Below are 21,387 nucleotides of genomic sequence, written 5' to 3' on the forward strand. Positions count from 1 at the left end.
CGTGAATGGTGGTGCACAGAAAAGGATACCACTCCTAATGTCACAATGTATTGAAAATTCTGGCACTCAAAAAAATTGATGCAAATGAATTTATCAAAGAAAGTCCCAATATCTTGTAACGTTTCGGTTTTTGACTCAAACCTTCATCAGACTAGAGGTATGGAAGAATAGGAAAAACAGTATGCCCAACCATGGAAATAGTCTTGAAAAATGGCTGTATTCCTATGGCCATGCTGTGTGGGATGCCTGAAAAAATTATAGGAGATTACCCATAGGTATGATGAGCGGCGTATGGAATGGGCATAAATTGCCCTCGGAAAAGCACCTTCAATACATAGACTTTCCTAGTATTCCTTGTGGGTAGGGGCTGGTTCTGACGTTTCTAAGCTCTTCAGGTTTATGTTGCTGTTGCACATATATGCCACTTATTTAACCTCTACTCAAATAAATTTGGTCCATTTGTTTTCCTGACACCGCCATCTTGTTGACGAGGACCTGTCACCAGGTGAAAAGTGGCCAGTTACTGCTTATTTTTACTTCCTGATCAGGGATATAGACAGACAGTGAAAGTTCAGGATCTGGTACCTGACCTCCCTCTCGCTCTCCCTCTCGCTCTTGATCTATCTTTCCTTACCCCCAACACTGCAGTGCACTTTAGCACAAAGTCCATGTTCGGCGTTCAGACCCAACAGTGACTGTCCAGTACAAACGCCGAACTTTTTTGTTCAGGTTCGCCCTCTATTCCTGATGCCTCTGAGCAGAGGTGTCAAACTGCATTCCTCGAGGGCCGCCAACAGGTCATGTTTTCAGGATTTCCTTAGCATTCCACAAGGTGCTGGAATCATTCTGTGCAGGTGATTAAATTATCACCTGTGCAATACAAGGAAATCCTGAAAACATGACCTGTTGGCTGCCCTCGAGGAATGCAGTTTGACACCTCTGCCTCTGAGTATTGCCCAGTGTTTTTTTTAACTGGCCTTACTTTTCGAAAGATATGGGCCTTTATATTCCAAACATTTCCAGAGATATGGGCCTTTATATTCCTTACTTTTCCAAAGATATGGGCCTTTATATTCCTTACTCTTCCAGAGATATGGGCCATTATATTCCTTACTTTACCAGAGATATGGGCCTTTATATTCCTTACTTTACCAGAGATATGGGCCTTTATATTCCTTACTTTACCAGAGATATGGGCCTTTATATTCCTTACTTTACCAGAGATATGGGCCTTTATATTCCTTACTTTACCAGAGATATGGGCCTTTATATTCCTTACTTTACCAGAGATATGGGCCTTTATATTCCAAACATTTCCAGAGATATGGGCCTTTATATTCCTTACTTTACCAGAGATATGGGCCTTTATATTCCTTACTTTACCAGAGATATGGGCCTTTATATTCCTTACTTTAAGAGATATGGGCCTTTATATCCCTTACTTTTCCAGAGATATGGGCCTTTATATTCCTTACTTTTCCAAAGATATGGGCCTTTATATTCCTTACTTTTCCAGAGATATGGGCCATTATATTCCTTACTTTTCCAGAGATATGGGCCATTATATTCCTTACTTTTTCAGAGATATGGGCCATTATATTCCTTACTTTTCCAGAGATATGGCCAATTTTATTCCTTACTTTTCCAGAGATATGGGCCATTATATTCCTTACTTTTCCAGAGATATGGGCCATTATATTCCTTACTTTTCCAGAGATATGGGCCTTTATAATTGGTCTTCAAACGTATCTTGCTAAGATGTTTTTATATTGCGTGGTATGACGGATACTCCTCTCTTAGTTTTTAAATTTTGTCTTATTACCTTTATTAGTTTTCCAGTCACATATATCTCTTTACATCCACAATGCATATAATTTTATTGTAAAAACCAAAGTGGAAGAATAGCTGTTATTTTCCTAATGACTTAATCGAAGTGAAAAAATAAGATTTATTTTGATCTGATCCTTCGAAATGAGTTGTGTGTGATTAGAGTCACACTCTGTGAAAATTGTAACTTTTTTCTTTTGTTTTAATTTTTGATCTGTTTGATAATTGAACAAATGACACACTGGTTTAGACAGTCGTATTATTCAGTAGTTAGTGTAAATCTGGCTAAATTTAGGAATTTTTAGCTAACGTTAATTCAGTTCCCACCTTTTGGTTGCTTAACCTTTTTTTTTATGATTCTGGTTAAAAATGGCACAGAATAAGGAAGCGCTGGGTTGTTGTAACATTTTTGTTACACATAATTAGGTTGGTTTTTCCATTCCAAGTGTCCGAGTTGTACAATGGCTTTTATAAAACTGTTTTAGCAATCGATTTGCTTTCCTCCATTCATCTTTGGTTAGTACGTAAAACTAAGGGATTTGTTTTAGTAAGGCATAGTACTGTGAAAAGAAGAGAGGAATCAAATTCCATCCATACCTGAAGGCAAATTTGTGAAATACATATCCAAAATATGTCACAAGCTTTTACAAGTTAATGGGGTATATCTATATCAAAGATTGTAGCTAAACTTGTCTCTTATTTAAAAATAAAAATGTGTAATTGCCTTGACATGAAAAAATGTAAAAAAAATAAAAATACATTTTCTGTATGTTAGTGTTTACCTTTAGATAATAAAATTGCTCTTTGGATGAGTTTACATTACAAGATCTGCAGCACTAATCGACCTCGGATCAGTGACTTGTTTGCTGATCGATGGTTGTTTAATAGCCTATTTACACAGTCAGACCTCACTTCGGTTGTGCACTGGACAAACTGTAGTTTGGTGCACATAGGCTGCCATTATTGTCAGCATTGCAGGTCTTGTTTACACAAGATGATGCACTGCCAAGAATGGATACCTTTTGGGCAAGCCAAAAGTTCATTTCACCTGACGAACGATCATTTTTCTCATTCATCAAGTCATCATCAGCCTGTTTTCAACTGATAGTTTATCTGTACGGAAACTATCTTTTTTAAAAATGCCCATTCACCATAATCTTGCAGTCTAAGTGCACCTTAAGTTTCAGTCTGCAATCTTCATTGCTTCATTCATTCTCAATCCCCCTGATATGTAATTTGCTGATTGGTCTAAGTTTCAGATTTTTCTTTTGTAAGGAGTGTCTGTGTGTATCCAGTGTAATGCGGTCTTCATTAGTTCATATATCATTGCATTTCTAATTTGACACTCAATTCAGATGTCCTCTAGCCTGTTTCTTTTCTGAGTACTCTTGAGACCTTTGTACAAACCTCCTCCCTGCTAGTATCACTAAGACTGAGAGAAGGGATGGGAATGCTGAGAGCTGTCAGAACCAGGAGCAGAAGCCTCCACAAATTTCTAGCAGTTTTGCAAAAGCACTCGGTTAAATAATGGACAGACGCTCTGCAGTATCAAAATGGTAGACATTTTTTTCTTATTAAATACTATTTAAAAATATGCTTAATTTTACATATAGGAAGCAAATTAACAATAAAATAAAATTCTGTGCTAGGATGTATAAAAGTTTTTGAGGTTTGTTTTCTTATCGTTTTCTTGGAGATATTCGTTGTGGTGCAAAGGTCCCTTTTTGTAACTTTGTTACCAGAGGTTATTGCCGTGGCTGTGTTCCTGTAGTTATTGGTAGTATTTTTTGTCCCAGTTCTCAGAAGAACACATTTGCAGAGCAAGCACTATAGATCCTGGCCTGGCCACCTTTCTACAAGGCAATGGATGTGAGTAGGACATTTCCTTCACATGACATTACTTACAGGTGCTTCTCACAAAATTAGAATATCATCAAAAAGTTAATTTATTTCAGTTCTTCAATGCAAAAAGTGAAACTTATATATTATTTAGAGTCATTATAAACAGTGATTTATTTCTGTTAATGTTGATGATTATGGCTTACAGCCAATGAAAACCCTAAAGTCATTATCTCAGTAAATTAGAATACTTTATAACATCAGCTTGAAAAATGATTTTAAAATCCGAAATGTTGGCCTACTGAAATGTATGTTTAGTAAATGCACTCAGTACTTGGTCAGCAGTCCTTTTGCATCAATTACTGCATCAATGCGGTGTGGCATGGAGGCGATCAGCCTGCGGCACTGCTGAGGTTTTATGGAAGCCCAGGTTGCTTTGATAGCAGCCTTCTGCTCGTCTGCATTGTTGGGTCTGGTGTCTCGCTTCTTCCTTTTGACAATACTCCATAGATTCTCTGTGGGGTTAAAGTCAGGCGAGTTTGCTGGCCAATCAAGCACAGTGATACTGTTGTTTTTAAGCCAGGAATTGGTACTTTTGGCAGTATGTACACGTGCCAAGTCCTGCTGGAGAATGAAATTTCCATCTCAAAAAAGCTTGTCTGCAGAGGGAAGCATGAAGTGCTCTAAAATTTCCTGGTAGACGGCTGCGCTGACTTTGGCCTTGATAAAACACAGTGGACCTACACCAGCAGATGACATGGCTCCCCAAACCATCACTGATTGTGGAAACTACACACTAGACCTCAAGCAGCTTGGATTGTGTGCCTCTCCACTCTTCCTCCAGACTCTGGGACCTTGATATCCAAATGAAATGCAAAATTTACTTCCATCTGGAAACAACACCTTGGACCACTGAGCAACAGTCCAGTTCTTTTTCTCCTTGGCCCAGGTAAGATGCTTCTGGCATTGTCTATTGGTCATGAGTGGCTTGACACAAGGAATGCAACACTTGTAGCCCATGTCCTGGATACGTCTGTGTGTGTTGGCTCTTGAAGCAAAGACTCCAGCAGTAGTCCACTCCTTGTGAATCTGTCCCACATTTTTGAATGGCTCTTTCTTAACAATCATTTCAAGGCTGCGGTTATCCCGGTTGCTTGTACACCTTTTTCTACCATACGTTTTCCTTCCACTCAACTTTCCATTGATATGCTTGGATACAGCAGTCTGTGAACAGCCAGCTTCTTTAGACTTTTTGTGGCTTACCCTCCTTGTGGAGTGTGTCAGTGACTGCCTTCTGGACATCTGTCAAGTCAGCAGTCTTCCCCATGATTGTGGAGCCTACTGAAACAGACTAAGGGACCTTTTTAAATGCTAAGGAAACCTTTGCAGCTGTTTTTTGTTAATTATTCTAATTTACTGAGATAATGACTTTGGGGTTTTCATTGGCTGTAAGGCATAATCATCAACATTAACAGAAATAAACACTTGAAAGAGATCACTCTGTTTATAATAATAATAATAATACCAGTTTCACTTTTTGCATTGAAGAACTGAAATAAATTAGCTTTTTGATGATATTGTAATTTTGGGAGAAGCACCTGTATATGAGGGTTTGTAAACAGATCAGTCGGTGCTGGGATGTTTATCACCGCACCCCTTACTGGTCACATCATGACCGCCAAAGCTGAAAATGTAATCGGCATTCAGCAACACATCACAAAAAAGGGTCAATTGGAAAAAACGAGTTCAACTTTTGATGGAAATTGTGATTTGGGGTCTGCGTGGGATTCTATGGCTCCAAAACAGACAGCTGTATTTTTGGTCATTATGTGGAGCATGTTTGCAAAGGACAGTAAACTGATATATATAATAGTGCTTGAAAAAGCAGGCGGCTCCTGATCCCAGCGCCCTAGCTGAGCTATCCGCTTAGTGTTCTGACGCTGTATGCATCGTATACAGGTATATGCTGGTCTTTAGGTGTCCTCCTATGTAGTCTTTGTAAGGTGCGCTTCTGCACACACCTGCTCTTGGGTCAGCTGTGGTTCACTGCTTTTCTGTGACTTTTGTGGTTATGTTCGGTGCAGTGTGAAAGTATGCAGCGTATACACAATGTATAGTATTAGTTCTAGTTTCTATATTTAGAAATTCTTATTATGATAGTTTATGTTGTGCACAGAATAGGTATTACATACAGCAACAGGACGGGTAGATCTATTGAGGTCAGTTCATTACATAGGTTGGCTCATTGTTACTTGCTACAAGAATTAAAATAGCATATTTAACAATTAAAGAGTAATGAAAATGTATTGGGTACCCGCCATTTCTTATAACAGTATCTATTTAAAAGTGGCAGATTAGGAGCAAAAATATCTGTCCCGTTCATCTGAATGGGGTTCGTAGAAATCCACATGCAGGCTGCTAAATCTACCTCCTTCAGTTGAATGAAACGGATCCTAAGTCAAGTAAATTTCTGCATGGAATTAACTCCTAAGCATAGTTCCACATTTGGTGAGAATATTTTTTGACTGCAGATTTCTGTGCAATCCAGCTGCGAATTTGAAGCCAGATCTTCATTTGTAGAATCTCATTTAGGGCTTATGCAGTCTTCTCTGAATTTCGGTCCAATAGTGGACCACAATGAATGGACTACCTCGTAGACATATGAAGCTGTCACACTTTGGTTGGGAGAGCTGCTGCCATTTTGGACCAAAATCCTTGCTTGTCTGGTACTATAATTCACTGCTGAAGCGCTGTGGGGGGCAGGTGACACAATATGTCTACTCTACAGAAAATGGCATATACTCTACTTCTGAAAGCTACATTGGTTTGTCAGATACCAGCTCATGAGGTCATAAGGGCTTTTACAAATACAAAAAAGTTTGTTATTCAGAGGGCGGTACTTGGCAGATATTTCTTAAGTAGTTCATGTGGTTTAAAGAAGCATTGATCCAGGGCTTGTTCGTTTTTAGTCCCTAGTATATGGTGTGATTAGGTCAGGTAGATGTCAGCCCATACATTTTTCTTATCTGATGAGCAGTAACTTCTTATCTGCTGTTAGTTCACTATCTTTCAAAGTTCAAGAAAAATTAGTACAAACAATGAGGAGCAAAAAGCAAGAGGCAGCAGTGAACCTCATGGTGACAAATGTAAAATTGCCAAGCCATATGTTGGCCCTCAGCAGAGGTTTTCTATGTGGCTGGCAGAATGGCATGGCATGGTTCACACAAGCTGCAGCTTGTTTCCCTTGGAGATGAGTGATGCTAGTACAGCAGGGGTGTACTTTGTAACGTTACAGACATTTTCAGCAGCCCTTGCCCTCCCGTGGAGCTGTCAGTGTTGCTACAGAGCTGTACCTGACTGTAACGAGCACAGGACAGCAGAGCTGAACGTTGTCTCATTACAAACACAACATGCACATTCGCAGTTGTCTTTTCATAGAACTGTGAGATCTGCTGTACTGTACTTCCCCTGCACTGACTGCCTGTGAAATTGAAGCTGAAGCGCTGTGATAGGACATTTCCAGATGTAGTTGTAATGAGACAAACTGCACTTTTGCTTTACGGTGTTGGCTCTGCTGTACAGTGTTTGCTTTGATCTCACTGCAGAGCTATATGTAATGAGCTATGTGTAATTATTAGAGAAGTGTCGGTCATTATATGTCTCACACTGGTATCATCCCCTTTTATCTAATATATAATTGCCTAGAATACTACTTCCTGCAATTTGTGCCAACTTCCGTGGCTTTGTCCGGAGCTAATGTCCGGAGCTATCCGGAGCTAATGTCCGGAGCTAATGTCCGGAGATAAGTGACGTCACCAGTGTCCTACACCCAGGCAGCATATGGGGCCCCAGGCAGAGCACAGTGGCCCCAGGCAGAGCACAGGGGCCCCAGGCAGCCTATGGGGTCCCAGGCAGAGCACAGGGGCCCCAGGCAGCCTATGGGGCCCCAGGCAGAGCACAGTGGCCCCAGGCAGAGCACAGGGGCCCCAGGCAGCATATGGGGCCCCAGGCAGCATATGGGGCCCCAGGCAGCATATGGGGCCCCAGGCAGAGCACAGGGGCCGCAGGCAGCATATGGGGCCCCAGGCAGAGCACAGGGGCCCCAGGCAGCATATGGGGCCCCAGGCAGAGCACAGGGGCCCCAGGCAGAGCACAGGGGCCCCAGGCAGCATATGGGGCCCCAGGCAGAGCACAGGGGCCCCAGGCAGCATATGGGGCCCCAGGCAGAGCACAGTGGCCCCAGGCAGAGCACAGGGGCCCCAGGCAGCATATGGGGCCCCAGGCAGAGCACAGTGGCCCCAGGCAGAGCACAGGGGCCCCAGGCAGCATATGGGGCCCCAGGCAGAGCACAGTGGTCCCAGGCAGAGCACAGGGGCCCCAGGCAGCTTATGGGGCCCCAGGCAGAGCACAGTGGCCCCAGGCAGAACATGGGGCCCCAGGCAGAGCACAGTGGCCCCAGGCAGAGCACAGGGGCCCCAGGCAGAACATGGGGCCCCAGGCAGAGCACAGGGGCCCCAGGCAGAGCACAGGGGCCCCAGGCAGCATATGGGGCCCCAGGCAGAGCACAGGGGCCCCAGGCAGCATATGGGGCCCCAGGCAGAGCACAGTGGCCCCAGGCAGAGCACAGGGGCCCCAGGCAGCATATGGGGCCCCAGGCAGAGCACAGTGGTCCCAGGCAGAGCACAGGGGCCCCAGGCAGCCTATTGGGCCCCAGGCAGAGCACAGTGGCCCCAGGCAGAACATGGGGCCCCAGGCAGAGCACAGGGGCCCCAGGCAGAGCACAGGGGCCCCAGGCAGCATATGGGGCCCCAGGCAGAGCACAGTGGTCCCAGGTAGAGCACAGGGGCCCCAGGCAGCCTATGGGGCCCCAGGCAGAGCACAGGGGCCCCAGGCAGCATATGGGGCCCCAGGCAGAGCACAGTGGCCCCAGGCAGAGCACAGTGGCCCCAGGCAGAGCACAGGGGCCCCAGGCAGAACATGGGGCCCCAGGCAGAGCACAGGGGCCCCAGGCAGCATATGGGGCCCCAGGCAGAGCACAGGGGCCCCAGGCAGCATATGGGGCCCCAGGCAGAGCACAGCGATATTTTGGACCACTATGCGGTGTTTCAGACCCCCTGTGTGATGTCTGGGGCCCTGTTCTTAAGTATATTAAAGATTAAAGTAACGTATATTAAAGTATATTATAGATCAAATTTGACACGTTTATGAGCACCATTGAGTGATATACTCAAGAATGACATAATTTTTCAACATTTTATGGTTTCAAACTGTAAACACTCAGATTTTTTTTTACTTCAACCAGAAAACCTTAACGGTTCATAAAAAACTTGACTGTTCAGGATATGATAAAAGTCATAGTATTCTGAATCTTTAACTTATAAAGATACCTTTACATGGGGTGATTATTGGTTCCAGAGAGGCTTTCGGCCGATAATCGTACACATGGCTGGTGACAGGACAATACAATATAAACGTTCAAAGGTAAACACTGATAACATTAAAATCTAATATATAATTGCCTAGAATACTACTTCCGGCAATTTGTGCCAACTTCCGTGGCTTTGTCCGGAGATAATGTCCGGAGATAAGTGACGTCACCAGCGTCCTACACCCGCTCAGGGTGGACAAAGATATATGCCTTCGTGGTGCGCGGCACTTTTCTGATTGGTTGCCGCCTGCTGCGAGCGACCAATCAGAAATGTGCCGTACTGTCAAGAATTGTCAAGAGCTGGTGAGTGCAGCCATTTTTTGTTCTTTCTTACTATTATTTATTAATTGTATTATTCTTACATTTGAATAAATAAAGTATATATGGATTCTAGACTCCCGATTCTTTAGAATCGGGCTGCCATCTAGTTTAAAATAAGAAAGAAAAGACAGCTCACCACATTGTAGGAATACAGATGAGAATCCCGCGCTGATGGCCTGGGGCAAGGCAAAATCCTCAGCATTCAATACGAAAGGAATTGGAAATCCAGCGAGGCATATGTGGTAAAATTCAGAAAAAAACTTTATTACGAAAAATGAATAAAATTGATAAACAGAGATGGAATTACCAGCGGCACGCTGACCAATGCGTTTCAGCTAAGGAGCCTTATTCATGGTAGTGTATAATATGCAAGGTAGAACATGTGCAATATGCAAGGTAGAACATGTGCAAACAGGATCAAAATCACATGGTATATGTCCACCAATGCAGATAGAGGTAGTAAAACGGCACACCATCAGTGAACGTGTAAAGTAAATGCATTAACAAAACCATGCGTGTGACAAAATTGTGTATAAAAACAACTAGACAAAAAGACACAAATTTAAAATAAGCTCTGCCGACAAATTCTCAGAGAACAGTGTCTGGCCCATAGATCTTAATAGATAATTTGCTTACAAGAAAAATGTTTTTTTTTTCTCCAACAAGGCATCAGATTGACGATATCAAAGTATAATTTAATTCAGATTCCTATGACCTATGTGCCCATATCGATGGCTTAAGAGGGTTAATCCTATTGATCTGATTATTAGCATAGACCAGACACAACTGATGGCATGTTGGTACATTATGGCTGCTCATATGAGCAGTCGTCGGGAGGTAGTTAGCGTGCAGGATAGGCTTAGAGGAGCATGTTGAAGACTCCCTTCCTCTACCCATGTGACGGACTGACAGCTGTAACATACGCAGTAGTCATCTGACTTATATTCTGCCAGGCAAAGACCTTTCCAATACTGTGCAGCAGATTTTCTATTGATCTGGAGGACACTTCTGTCTGTGTGATTCATAGTTTTGCGATTTTGCTGCACAGATTAGGTGTTTTTGCTTTGGTGACACTGGTTACAGTGACCGGGCAGTGCATCAGTTGTCATTGTTTGCTTATGCTGTTTTGCTGCCTCTGACATAAGTCAGTGACTAATTAAAGGTTACATTTTTGCTGTCTCACCCATCCTAATTTTCCAGTGTGAGACTTTGAGGCAGCATTGTACATGTCCTTCACTATGTACAGTCTTACTCTTTTGTTGTACTGGTCTGTGTTGTACACAGCGTTTACACCATGGAGGTATACATTTCTACAGCTATACATACAGCTACTGCCGATACTGATCTTTTGTGCTCTGTGCGTCACCTCTTATTACAGTTGTATCTGTAGTCCGCCCAGCAATGCTCGTGTTTTTTAATGCAGCACTTTAGAACACATTATTTTTTAGGCGATGCTTCTGAGAGCTCAGTGGCCGTGGTTTTGACTATTAGGCAGTGATTTTTCTCACAATTACTACTTTCTGTGGTTAGGATCTTCACAACATGGACTGTATTTTGCTTTTCGCTGTGAAATGTCATGAAATTGCTAAAGGCTTTTCTAGCCATCTAAAAGTTATAATTGCTAATTACTGCACTTATTCCTTGTGAAATGTCTTTGTATGCATGTTGTAATACTGTTTTCTGTCTTTTATCATAGGCCTGTGGGGATGCCCAAAATGGAAAAAGTTTACTTGCACAATCCTAGTTCAGATGAAACTATTACTTTAATATCTATATCAGCAACAACGTCGCATTTTCATGCATCTTTTTTTCAAAATAGAGTAAGTTTTGGCTACTTTTACTACTGCTTTCTACTTTCTTTATTGTTTAGCAAACTATAAGGAATCTCCGATCGCATTATCATATACAGTGTATATGACCTAAACAGGGAGGCTAGTAAGGCTGGACATATTAGATCGCTGTCTATCTCCTCATACACATGCACGCTTGGCTTGGCCCGAGTGGATGCGTTGGGAATGGGGCAGCTAAGTCCCTTGCTGCCAGACAACTCTGCTGTGGCTGATCTGCCAAAGAGCAACGGAATGGGCACCCGAAATCCCGCTCCTCTAATACACGTCAGGGGATGTGCACACAAAGCATTTTTTGTTACTGGATAAATACACATGATTGCCAGGAAATTGCAACAACAATTTTACATTAAAATGTCCGTGTTTGATGCATTTAATTCTTTTAAGCATTAGTAGTGAAAATGATGACTTGTTGGTCAAAAACCAACTTCTCCCTGATCCTAAGAATGAAGGGGCAGCCCTGCAAAGTTCTCTGCACAATGGGTGGTCAGAGTGTTATACTAGTACTATGGCCCCCTCATTCACAGAATCATAATGGGCTTATCCCTTATAATAAGTGTTGGTGTATGCTAGTAATACCACATTGATTTCAAGTATGAGTTGTAGGAATGATGCTTCATATATTTAATGTACAAATCTTAACTGGCCCGAGCTGCCATGAAAATGATGCAATTTTCACAGCATAGCTACACGTACCCAGCCATCACTAAATTCACAGTACTATTTATACACATGTTGCATTGTCAACAATTTAAAGGGAATATCCCCCTACAGAAAATTTTCTTTAATAAGCTGCAGTAGCTACAAAACAAGGTATTACTGCCGTCAAGTCACGTATACAGCGGTGCAGCCAGTCCGTGAGCTCAGTGGCTCGTGCGGTCTACAGGGACAGGCGCTGATCTCGGTAACACTCGTGTTGTTTTTTATAGCTATTGCAGACAATGAAAGAGTTTTCTGAAAGGAGAAAATCGTTTTAAAAGTGTTTTCCCAAGAACATTTTAATTAATAGATCTTGGAATAACAGGATTTTTGGTTGCTTACCGTAAAATCTGTTTCTCGGAGCCTCCATTGGGGGACACAGGAAACCATGGGTGTATGCTGCTGCCACTAGGAGGCTGAGACTAAGCACAAAAAAAGTTAGCTCCTCCTCTGCCGTGTACACCCCACCGACTGGCATTATGCACTTCAGTTAGTGAGAAAGCAGTAGGAGAAAAATAATAAGGTTGAAAAACATAACCACAAACATGAGAACTGTAAACGTGAGAACAGTCATAGAACATAGAACAACAGAAACTGAATAACATGGGAAAGTGCTGTGTCCCCCAATGGAGGCTCCAAGAAACAGATTTTATGGTAAGCAACCAAAAATCCTGTTTTCTCTATCGCCTCTCATTGGGGGACACAGGAACCATGGGACGTCCCAAAGCAGTCCCTGGGGTGGAAAAAACAGACTTCCATCAGGTCAGAGGACTCACCACTGCCGCCTGCAAGATCCTTCTGCCTAGGCTGGCGTCTGCCGAAGCATAGGTATGGACCTTGTAAAATTTGGCGAACGTGTGGATGGAAGACCAGGTTGCTGCCTTGCAAAGCTGTAGGGCGGAAACCCTGTGGTGCACCGCCCAGGAGGCGCCGACTGCCCGGGTAGAGTGAGCCTTTATCCCAGGAGGGGGCACTCTGTTCTTGACCCGGTAAGCCTCCAAAATTGCCGTTCTGATCCAGCGAGCAATAGTCGCCTTGGAAGCCGGCAGGCCTCTGCGCATGCCATCAGGAATGATGAAAAGAGAATCCGTTTTCCGGAAAGAGTACGTTCTATCCAGGTAGATCCTCACGGCCCTGACAAGGTCCAGCTTGTTCAACGATCGCTCCAGAGGATGAGTCGGAGCTGGACAAAAGAAAGGTAGAACGATGTCCTCGTTGAGGTGGAAGGTGGAAACCACCTTAGGAAGGAAGGCGGAGGCCTGAGGACCACCTGGTGGATCACCAAGAAAGGAGGTCGGCAAGAAAGGGCCGCCAACTCAGAAACGCAGCAGATAGAAGTGATTGCCACAAGAAAGGCCACCTTCCAAGATAGAACTGACAGGGGAACCTCCCTGAGAGGCTCAAAAGGGGAAACCCTCAGAACGTCCAGCACCAGATTTAAATCCCAAGAGTCCACAGGGTCCCTGTACGGGTGAACAGCATGGGCCACTCCTTGAAGGAAGGTCTTCACCTGTGGCCGAGAAGATAGAGTCTTCTGAAAGAGGATAGAGAGCGCAGAAACCTGGCCCTTCAGGGAACTAAGAGCAAGGCCCGAATCCAGTCCTGCCTGAAGGAAGGCCAAGATGGAAGGCAGGGAAAAGGACATAGGCAAAACGCGGTTGGACTCGCACCAACGGAAGTAAGCCTTCCAGGTATGATAGTAGATCCTGGAAGACGAGGGCTTCCTAGCCTGGATCATGGTGTGAATCACCCGGTCTGAAAGACCGGACACTCTTAGAACTGCGGTCTCAACAGCCACGCCGTTAAACTGAGCGACTGAGAATTCGGGTGGCAGATCGGACCCGGAGACAGAAGATCGGACCTGTCTGGAAGGCGCCAGGGGGCGTCCGTGAGAAGATTGACGATCTCCGCAAACCAAGCTCTCCTGGGCCAATCCGGGGCAATCAGAATGACCGGCACCCCTTCCACTTTGATCTTCTTCAATAGCTTGGGAAGTAAGGGAAGGGGTGGGAACAGACAAGGCAGCACGAACCGCGACCAAGGAATGGCCAGAGCATCGACGCCCACTGCAAGGGGGTCGCGAGCCCTGGAGACAAACCGAGGAACCTTCCTGTTCATTCGGGACGCCGTGAGGTCCACGTCCAGAGTCCCCCATCGAAGACAAATCTGATGGAAGACCTCTGGATGCAAGGACCATACCCCTGCCGCGAGACCCTCGTGGCTGAGGAAGTCGGCGGCCCAATTGTTCACGTCGGGCGGGGGGGGGGGATATGCACTGCGGATATCACCGGAACCATTGCCTCTGCCCAGAGGAGGATCTTGGATACCTCGGCCAAGGAGCTCCGAGTCCCCTCCTGATGGTTGACATATGGCATTGTCCGTCTGGATTCGGATCGGTAGACCCCTGAGAATCCTTTCCCAGCGGCGAAGGGAGAGAAAGATGGCCCGGATCTCGAGGACGTTGATCGGCATAGAAAACTCCTGCGCTGACCAACGACCCTGAACAGTCAGGTGGCGAAACACCGCACCCCAGCCGAACAGGCTGGCGTCCGTCATCACCACCTGCCAGTGAACTGGAAGGAAGGACCTGCCCTGGGAGATGAGAGGTGAGTGACGTCAGCCACCAGTTGAGGGACCGCTTGACCCGGGAAGAGAGTCGTATCGGACGATCTAGAGAGAAGACAGACCTGTCCCACTGTGACAGAATGGCCTGCTGAAGAGGTCGACAATGAAATTGGGTGAAGGGAATCGCTTCCAATGTTGCTACCATCCTCTCCAGAACCTTCATGGCCGATCGGAAGGAGAGGAGCCGAGGACCCTGGAGCAAGCGTACGTCCCAACGAAGGATGGAGCTCTTGTCTTCGGGAAGGGAGACTATGGTCTGACGAGTGTCGAAGAGCATGCCCAGAAAAATGAGGCACTGGGAAGGAATAAGGCAGGACTTCTTCCGGTTGACCAGCCACCCGAAACGGGCTAGGGTGTCGAGGACGATGGACAGACTTTCGTGAGCCTGAGAAAAGGACGGAGCCTTGATGAGGATGTCGTCGAGGTACGGAAACAGAGCGCAGGTATCGGTGATGTCCCGGGAACATCGGGTCGTGGAGGTAGGCGTCCTGAATATCTATGGAGCCCAGAAATTCCTGAGCCTCCATGGAAGCTATTACTGAACGAAGGGATTCCATCCTGAAGTGACTCAGACGAACTCTCCCATTTGGCCCATTTGGATATGGATTTTGAAACCCAAGTGGAAGCAAAAGCCCGGCAAAGACTAGCTGCAGCCGCTTCAAAGGCTGACTTCGCGAAAGATTTTATGACTCTATCGTTAGAATCCTTCAGAAATGCTCCGCCGGACAGTGGAAGGACCGTGTTGCCGGACAGCCTGGAAACTGGAGGATCCACCAAAGGAGAAGCAGTCCAATTAGCGGTGAGCTCCGGAGAAAAGGGATATAAAACACCAAGTCGCTTTCCTCTCTGAAAGCGTCTGGTCGGGTTCTCTCTTTCTCTGGTCATGATCTCCTCAAATTCAGGATGAGGAGCGAAAAACTTGGAAGGTGGTTTAGCCCGTCTAAATGAAACCGCCTGATCGGCGGGTACCGTAGAGGACTCCTTGATTCCACAGGTTTGATTTATCGCTCCAATGAGATTCTGAACCATATCCCTCATGCTAGCGATTTGATTAGAATCCAGCTCCGAAACATCCTCCGAAGGCGCATCAGAGAACGCCTCGCCTGACTCAGGGGAAGTCGACCGCAGAGAAGGACCGTGTAGCAAGATGGAGCGAGAAGAGGACTCAGACCGGTGTTCCTGTCTGGACCTTTTGCGGCTAATGATGGAGGACTCGGACGAGGTTCCTGTGACCCGAGTCTGCAGGGGTAATAGATCCAGCACGGACACCAGAGTTTGAGACACCCAAGTTAGATCCGCCACCGATTGTGACAGAGGGGAAACCCAGCCTGGGGTGGGGCTATCACTCTCAAGCGGAGCGGCCGGGGGACCCTGGGCGGTGGGAACAATCGGGTTGCTGCAGGCCTGACAGAGAGGAGAGGACTGACCTGAGGGAAGTTTGCAGTTACAAGACGAACATGCAAAGTATTTGACTAAGGCAGAAGAAGTAGAATAAGAAGTAGGAGGACGAGAGCAGCCTCCTTTAGAGGTAGACATTTTGAAGGGTCCCTGAAGAAAATGCCAGAGGGTTAGGGGACAGGGGAGCAGAGGGGAGTGTCAGTGCAGTGCAGAGCTACTCACAGCAGACAAAGCGGTTCCAGATGGAAGAAGCTGCCCAGCTTGTAGATTGTCCCCCAGGGAAGATGGCCTTTCAGGTCAGGAGATGCGACTCCTGCAGCAATCCGGTCAAGGGGACCTCGGGCACGTAGTCATCTGGGAAGCAGATGCTGATGCCAGCCTGAAACATAACTGCAGCGCACAGAGAGAGGAGCCAAGGGACGTGCGTGGTCCGTGTAGGTCGGGAGCACCAATATGGCGCCGATGGCCGGAGCACGCCAAGAGATGCTGGTCGGGCAGGAAAAAAGCCCGCCCGAGGAAAAGGGAAGGGGCAGAGACGCGTCGCCGGAAGTAGGCCCCGGGAGAAGCCGGGGTCTAAATTAGAGACCGGCCGGAGAGTGCCACGGGCCGGATCTGTTGAGCGTGCGATCCAGAAAAACAGCGCGGCAGCCTGACAAACCGCCGCACCAGACAGGAAAGAGCGCGGCTGCAGGGAAAGTAGTGCGGCTGCCTGTAAGGCCACCGCGCCAGACAAAAAGAGCGCGGCTGCAGGAAAGGCAGCGCGGTTGCCTGTAAGGCCGCCGCGCAGGGCGAGAGATGTGGCCGCAGAAGCACACCGCGGCTGCCATAAGGCCACCGCGCAGGGAGGAAAAGAGCTCGGCCGCAGGCAAAGACCCCTGCCCTCTCCTGGGTACACCTGCCCGGCCTGATGGCGACCGCCGGAGAATGCCGCGGCGTAAGAAATGAGAGAAAACGCTGAACAAAAAGGAATTCAATCCCAAGGGAACCCCCCTTGACTACCCCGGATTTGAGGAGAGATTCTAGGAATGCTCACCTAAGCATCCCTCGTCGTCCGTTACTAACCTCAAACCTTATGGGGAAGGTATCGGACGTCCAGGGAGCTGGTGATGGACGTCCTCGTCTCCGCAACCGACAGGCTCTGGTAGGCGAGTGGGTGGGGGACGGAGCTAGGACCGGACTTTGGAGTACGCTTGTGTGCTAGGATCATGGTCCTGCTGAGGGATCTATGAGGATACGGGGTGGCAGTACACGCCGTACTCATAGTCCGTATTGTGGGAGTACAGGTGTGACTGTTCACCCTATATCCCTCTGGAAAACCTGAAAGAAAAACGACGCACATTGAGGTAGATAAGGGTCTAATGAAAGACCCGTGTCCACCTCCTACTGACACTAAGCTAAACTGAAGGGCATAATGCCAGACGGTGGGGTGTACACTGCAGAGGAGGAGCTAACATTTTTTGTGCATCGTGTCAGCCTCCTAGTGGCAGCAGCATACATCCATGGTTCCTGTGTCCCCCAATGAGAGGTGATAGAGAAAATAAGTTCCTTTAATTAGATTTTTTTTAGAAAAGAAAAATGTTTGTATGCGAAGATCTTATAATTGTGCCCCTGCTGTGTCTGACCGGGCTAGAACATGGTCTGCACATACCAAAGCTCTTGTACAGGGAGGACATGAGAGTGTACAGACAGGACAGCACGGGATCACAGCTGATTTTCTATGAGGTGAAACATTTCACTGCGTGTTTTTAATCAGTGTTTTACCTCAAAGAATCATTTACTGTTCTTTCTGTGTACTCTTTTTGCATCCTCTCATACCCAGGAGCGGTGGTATGATCAGACCATGTCAGGATCCAAAAGGTAACGTTTCTCCTTGCGGAGAGTGACATGCCAAGCCTGACATGCCAAGGTGCGGAGGCTTTTAAGCCTCGCAGTGCTACTCAGGGACATCAAATATGCAAATTGTCTCTACAGGGCGGAAGAGGACTAGCACTCTTGTGCCACCTATTGGTAGTAACAATCCTAAAAGTCAATATAGACCCTTTAATGAGCCTTGTCACATGACATAAAAGCCAAACCAGAATCTCAATTTGCAGTCACGGTGTTTTCGGGGTACTGCCTCTCATCAGTGCAAAGTGTGATATCTGGTTTGGCTGGGTGAGAGGCGTCTGACCAGGACTCAAGGGGTAACATTTCTCCATGCGGAGAGTGACATGTCATGGTGAGGAGACTTTTAAGCCTTGCAGTGCTCCTCTGGGAAATTTAAATAAGCAAATTATCTCTTCAAGGAGGACCAGGAATAGAACTCTAGTGCCACCTATTGGAATTAACAATCCTAAAAGTCAATAGGTGGTGCACACTTTGTCATGATTCCCATCTATTTCCCTTTGCGATTGGGTGCTCACGTGACCGCATTTATGCAACTTTCATATTTGCCATACTTGACTCTCCTCTGCATTGAATAGTGGGGGAGTGTCTATTCAGCACATACGGGACCTGCAAGAATGCAAACCGCATGAATGTGGTCACTGGAATGCTCCTATTCATGGGAATATAAGGGAAATATGACTGTGTGTGCATGGGAATATAGGGGAATTGTGACAGTGAGCATGGGAATATAGGGGAATTGTGACAGTGTGCATGGGGATATAGGGGAATTGTGACAGTGTGCATGGGAATATAGGGAAAATATGACTGTGTGTGCATGGGAATATAGGGGAATTGTGACAGTGTGCATGGGAATATAGGGAATTGTGACAGTGTGCATGGGTATATAGGGGAATTGTGACAGTGTGCATGGGAATATAGGGAAAATATGACTGTGTGTGCATGGGAATATAGGGGAATTGTGACAGTGAGCATGGGAATATAGGGGAATTGTGACAGTGTGCATGGGGATATAGGGGAATTGTGACAGTGTGCATGGGAATATAGGGAAAATATGACTGTGTGTGCATGGGAATATAGGGGAATTGTGACAGTGTGCATGGGAATATAGGGAATTGTGACAGTGTGCATGGGTATATAGGGGAATTGTGACAGTGTGCATGGGAATATAGGGGAAATATGACTGTGTGTGCATGGGAATATAGGGGAATTGTGACAGTGTGCATGGGAATATAGGGGAATTGTGACAGTGTGCATGGGAATATAGGGGAATTGTGACAGTGTGCATGGGAATATAGGGGAATTGTGACAGTATGCCATGGGAATATAGGGAATTGTGACAGTGTGCATGGGAATATAGGGGAATTGTGACAGTGTGCATGGGAATATAGGGGAAATATGACTGTGTGTGCATGGGAATATAGGGGAATTGTGACAGTGTGTGCATGGGAATATAGGGGAATTGCAACAGTGTGCATGGGAATATAGGGAATTGTGACAGTGTGCATGGGAATATAGGGGAATTGTGACCTTGTGCATGGGAATATAGGGGAATTGTGACAGTGTGCATGGGAATATAGGGGAATTGTGACAGAGTGTGCATGGGAATATAGGGGAATTGTGACAGTGTGCATGGGAATATAGGGGAATTGTGACAGTGTGCATGGGAATATAGGGGAATTGTGACAGTGTGCATGGAAATATAGGGGAATTGTGACAGTGTGCATGGGAATATAGGGAATTGTGACAGTGTGCATGGGAATATAGGGGAATTGTGACCTTGTGCATGGGGATATAGGGGAATTGTGACAGTGTGCATGGGAATATAGGGGAAATATGACTGTGTGTGCATGGGAATATAGGGGAATTGTGACAGTGTGTGCATGGGAATATAGGGGAATTGCAACAGTGTGCATGGGAATATAGGGAATTGTGACAGTGTGTGCATGGGAATATAGGGGAATTGTGACAGTGTGTGCATGGGAATATAGGGGAATTGTGACAGTGTGCATGGGAATATAGGGGAATTGTGACCTTGTGCATGGGGATATAGGGGAATTGTGACAGTGTGCATGGGAATATAGGGGAATTGTGACAGTGTGCATGGGAATATAGGGGAAATATGACTGTGTGTGCATGGGAATATAGGGGAATTGTGACAGTGTGCATGGGAATATAGGGGAATTGTGACAGTGTGCATGGGAATATAGGGGAAATATGACTGTGTGTGCCATGGGAATATAGGGAATTGTCACAGTGTGCATGGGAATATAGGGGAATTGTGACAGTGTGCATGGGAATATAGGGGAAATATGACTGTGTGTGCATGGGAATATAGGGGAATTGTGACAGTGTGCATGGGAATATAGGGGAAATATGACTGTGTGTGCATGGGAATATAGGGGAATTGTGACAGTGTGTGCATGGGAATATAGGGGAATTGCGACAGTGTGCATGGGAATATAGGGAATTGTGACAGTGTGCATGGGAATATAGGGGAATTGTGACCTTGTGCATGGGAATATAGGGGAATTGTGACAGTGTGCATGGGAATATAGGGGAATTGTGTGACAGTGTGTGCATGGGAATATAGGGGAATTGTGACAGTGTGCATGGGGATATAGGGGAATTGTGACTGTGCATGGGAATATAGGGGAATTGTGACAGTGTGCATGGGAATATAGGGAATTGTGACAGTGTGTGCATGGGAATATAGGGGAATTGTGACAGTGTGTGCATGGGAATATAGGGGAATTGTGACAGTGTGCCATGGGAATATAGGGAATTGTGACAGTGTGCATGGGAATATAGGGGAATTGTGACAGTGTGCATGGGAATATAGGGGAATTGTGACAGTGTGTGCATGGGAATATAGGGGAATTGTGACAGTGTGCATGGGAATATAGGGGAATTGTGACAGTGTGCATGGGAATATAGGGAATTGTGACAGTGTGTGCATGGGAATATAGGGGAATTGCGACAGTGTGCATGGGAATATAGGGAATTGTGACAGTGTGCATGGGAATATAGGGGAATTGTGACCTTGTGCATGGGAATATAGGGGAATTGTGACAGTGTGCATGGGAATATAGGGGAATTGTGTGACAGTGTGTGCATGGGAATATAGGGGAATTGTGACAGTGTGCATGGGGATATAGGGGAATTGTGACTGTGCATGGGAATATAGGGGAATTGCAACAGTGTGCATGGGAATATAGGGAATTGTGACAGTGTGTGCATGGGAATATAGGGGAATTGTGACAGTGTGTGCATGGGAATATAGGGGAATTGTGACAGTGTGCATGGGAATATAGGGGAATTGTGACCTTGTGCATGGGGATATAGGGGAATTGTGACAGTGTGCATGGGAATATAGGGGAATTGTGACAGTGTGCATGGGAATATAGGGGAAATATGACTGTGTGTGCATGGGAATATAGGGGAATTGTGACAGTGTGCATGGGAATATAGGGGAATTGTGACAGTGTGCATGGGAATATAGGGGAAATATGACTGTGT

General features: G+C 46.0%; 1 protein-coding gene across 3 annotated transcripts in view; it reads left to right on the forward strand.

Annotated features, from left to right (window-relative positions):
- TMEM131 (transmembrane protein 131) overlaps positions 1-21,387 on the forward strand; it is a 244,873-nt gene that overhangs the window by 134,188 nt on the left and 89,298 nt on the right. For all 3 annotated transcript variants that reach the window (XM_077296863.1, XM_077296865.1, XM_077296864.1), the window contains exon 5: positions 11,112-11,235. In XM_077296863.1, coding sequence (XP_077152978.1) covers positions 11,112-11,235 — 124 coding nt within the window. The remainder of the gene's footprint in view (positions 1-11,111; positions 11,236-21,387) is intronic.

Source organism: Ranitomeya variabilis, chromosome 3 (genome assembly GCF_051348905.1).
Source record: "Ranitomeya variabilis isolate aRanVar5 chromosome 3, aRanVar5.hap1, whole genome shotgun sequence".
NCBI classification, from domain to species: domain Eukaryota; kingdom Metazoa; phylum Chordata; class Amphibia; order Anura; family Dendrobatidae; genus Ranitomeya; species Ranitomeya variabilis.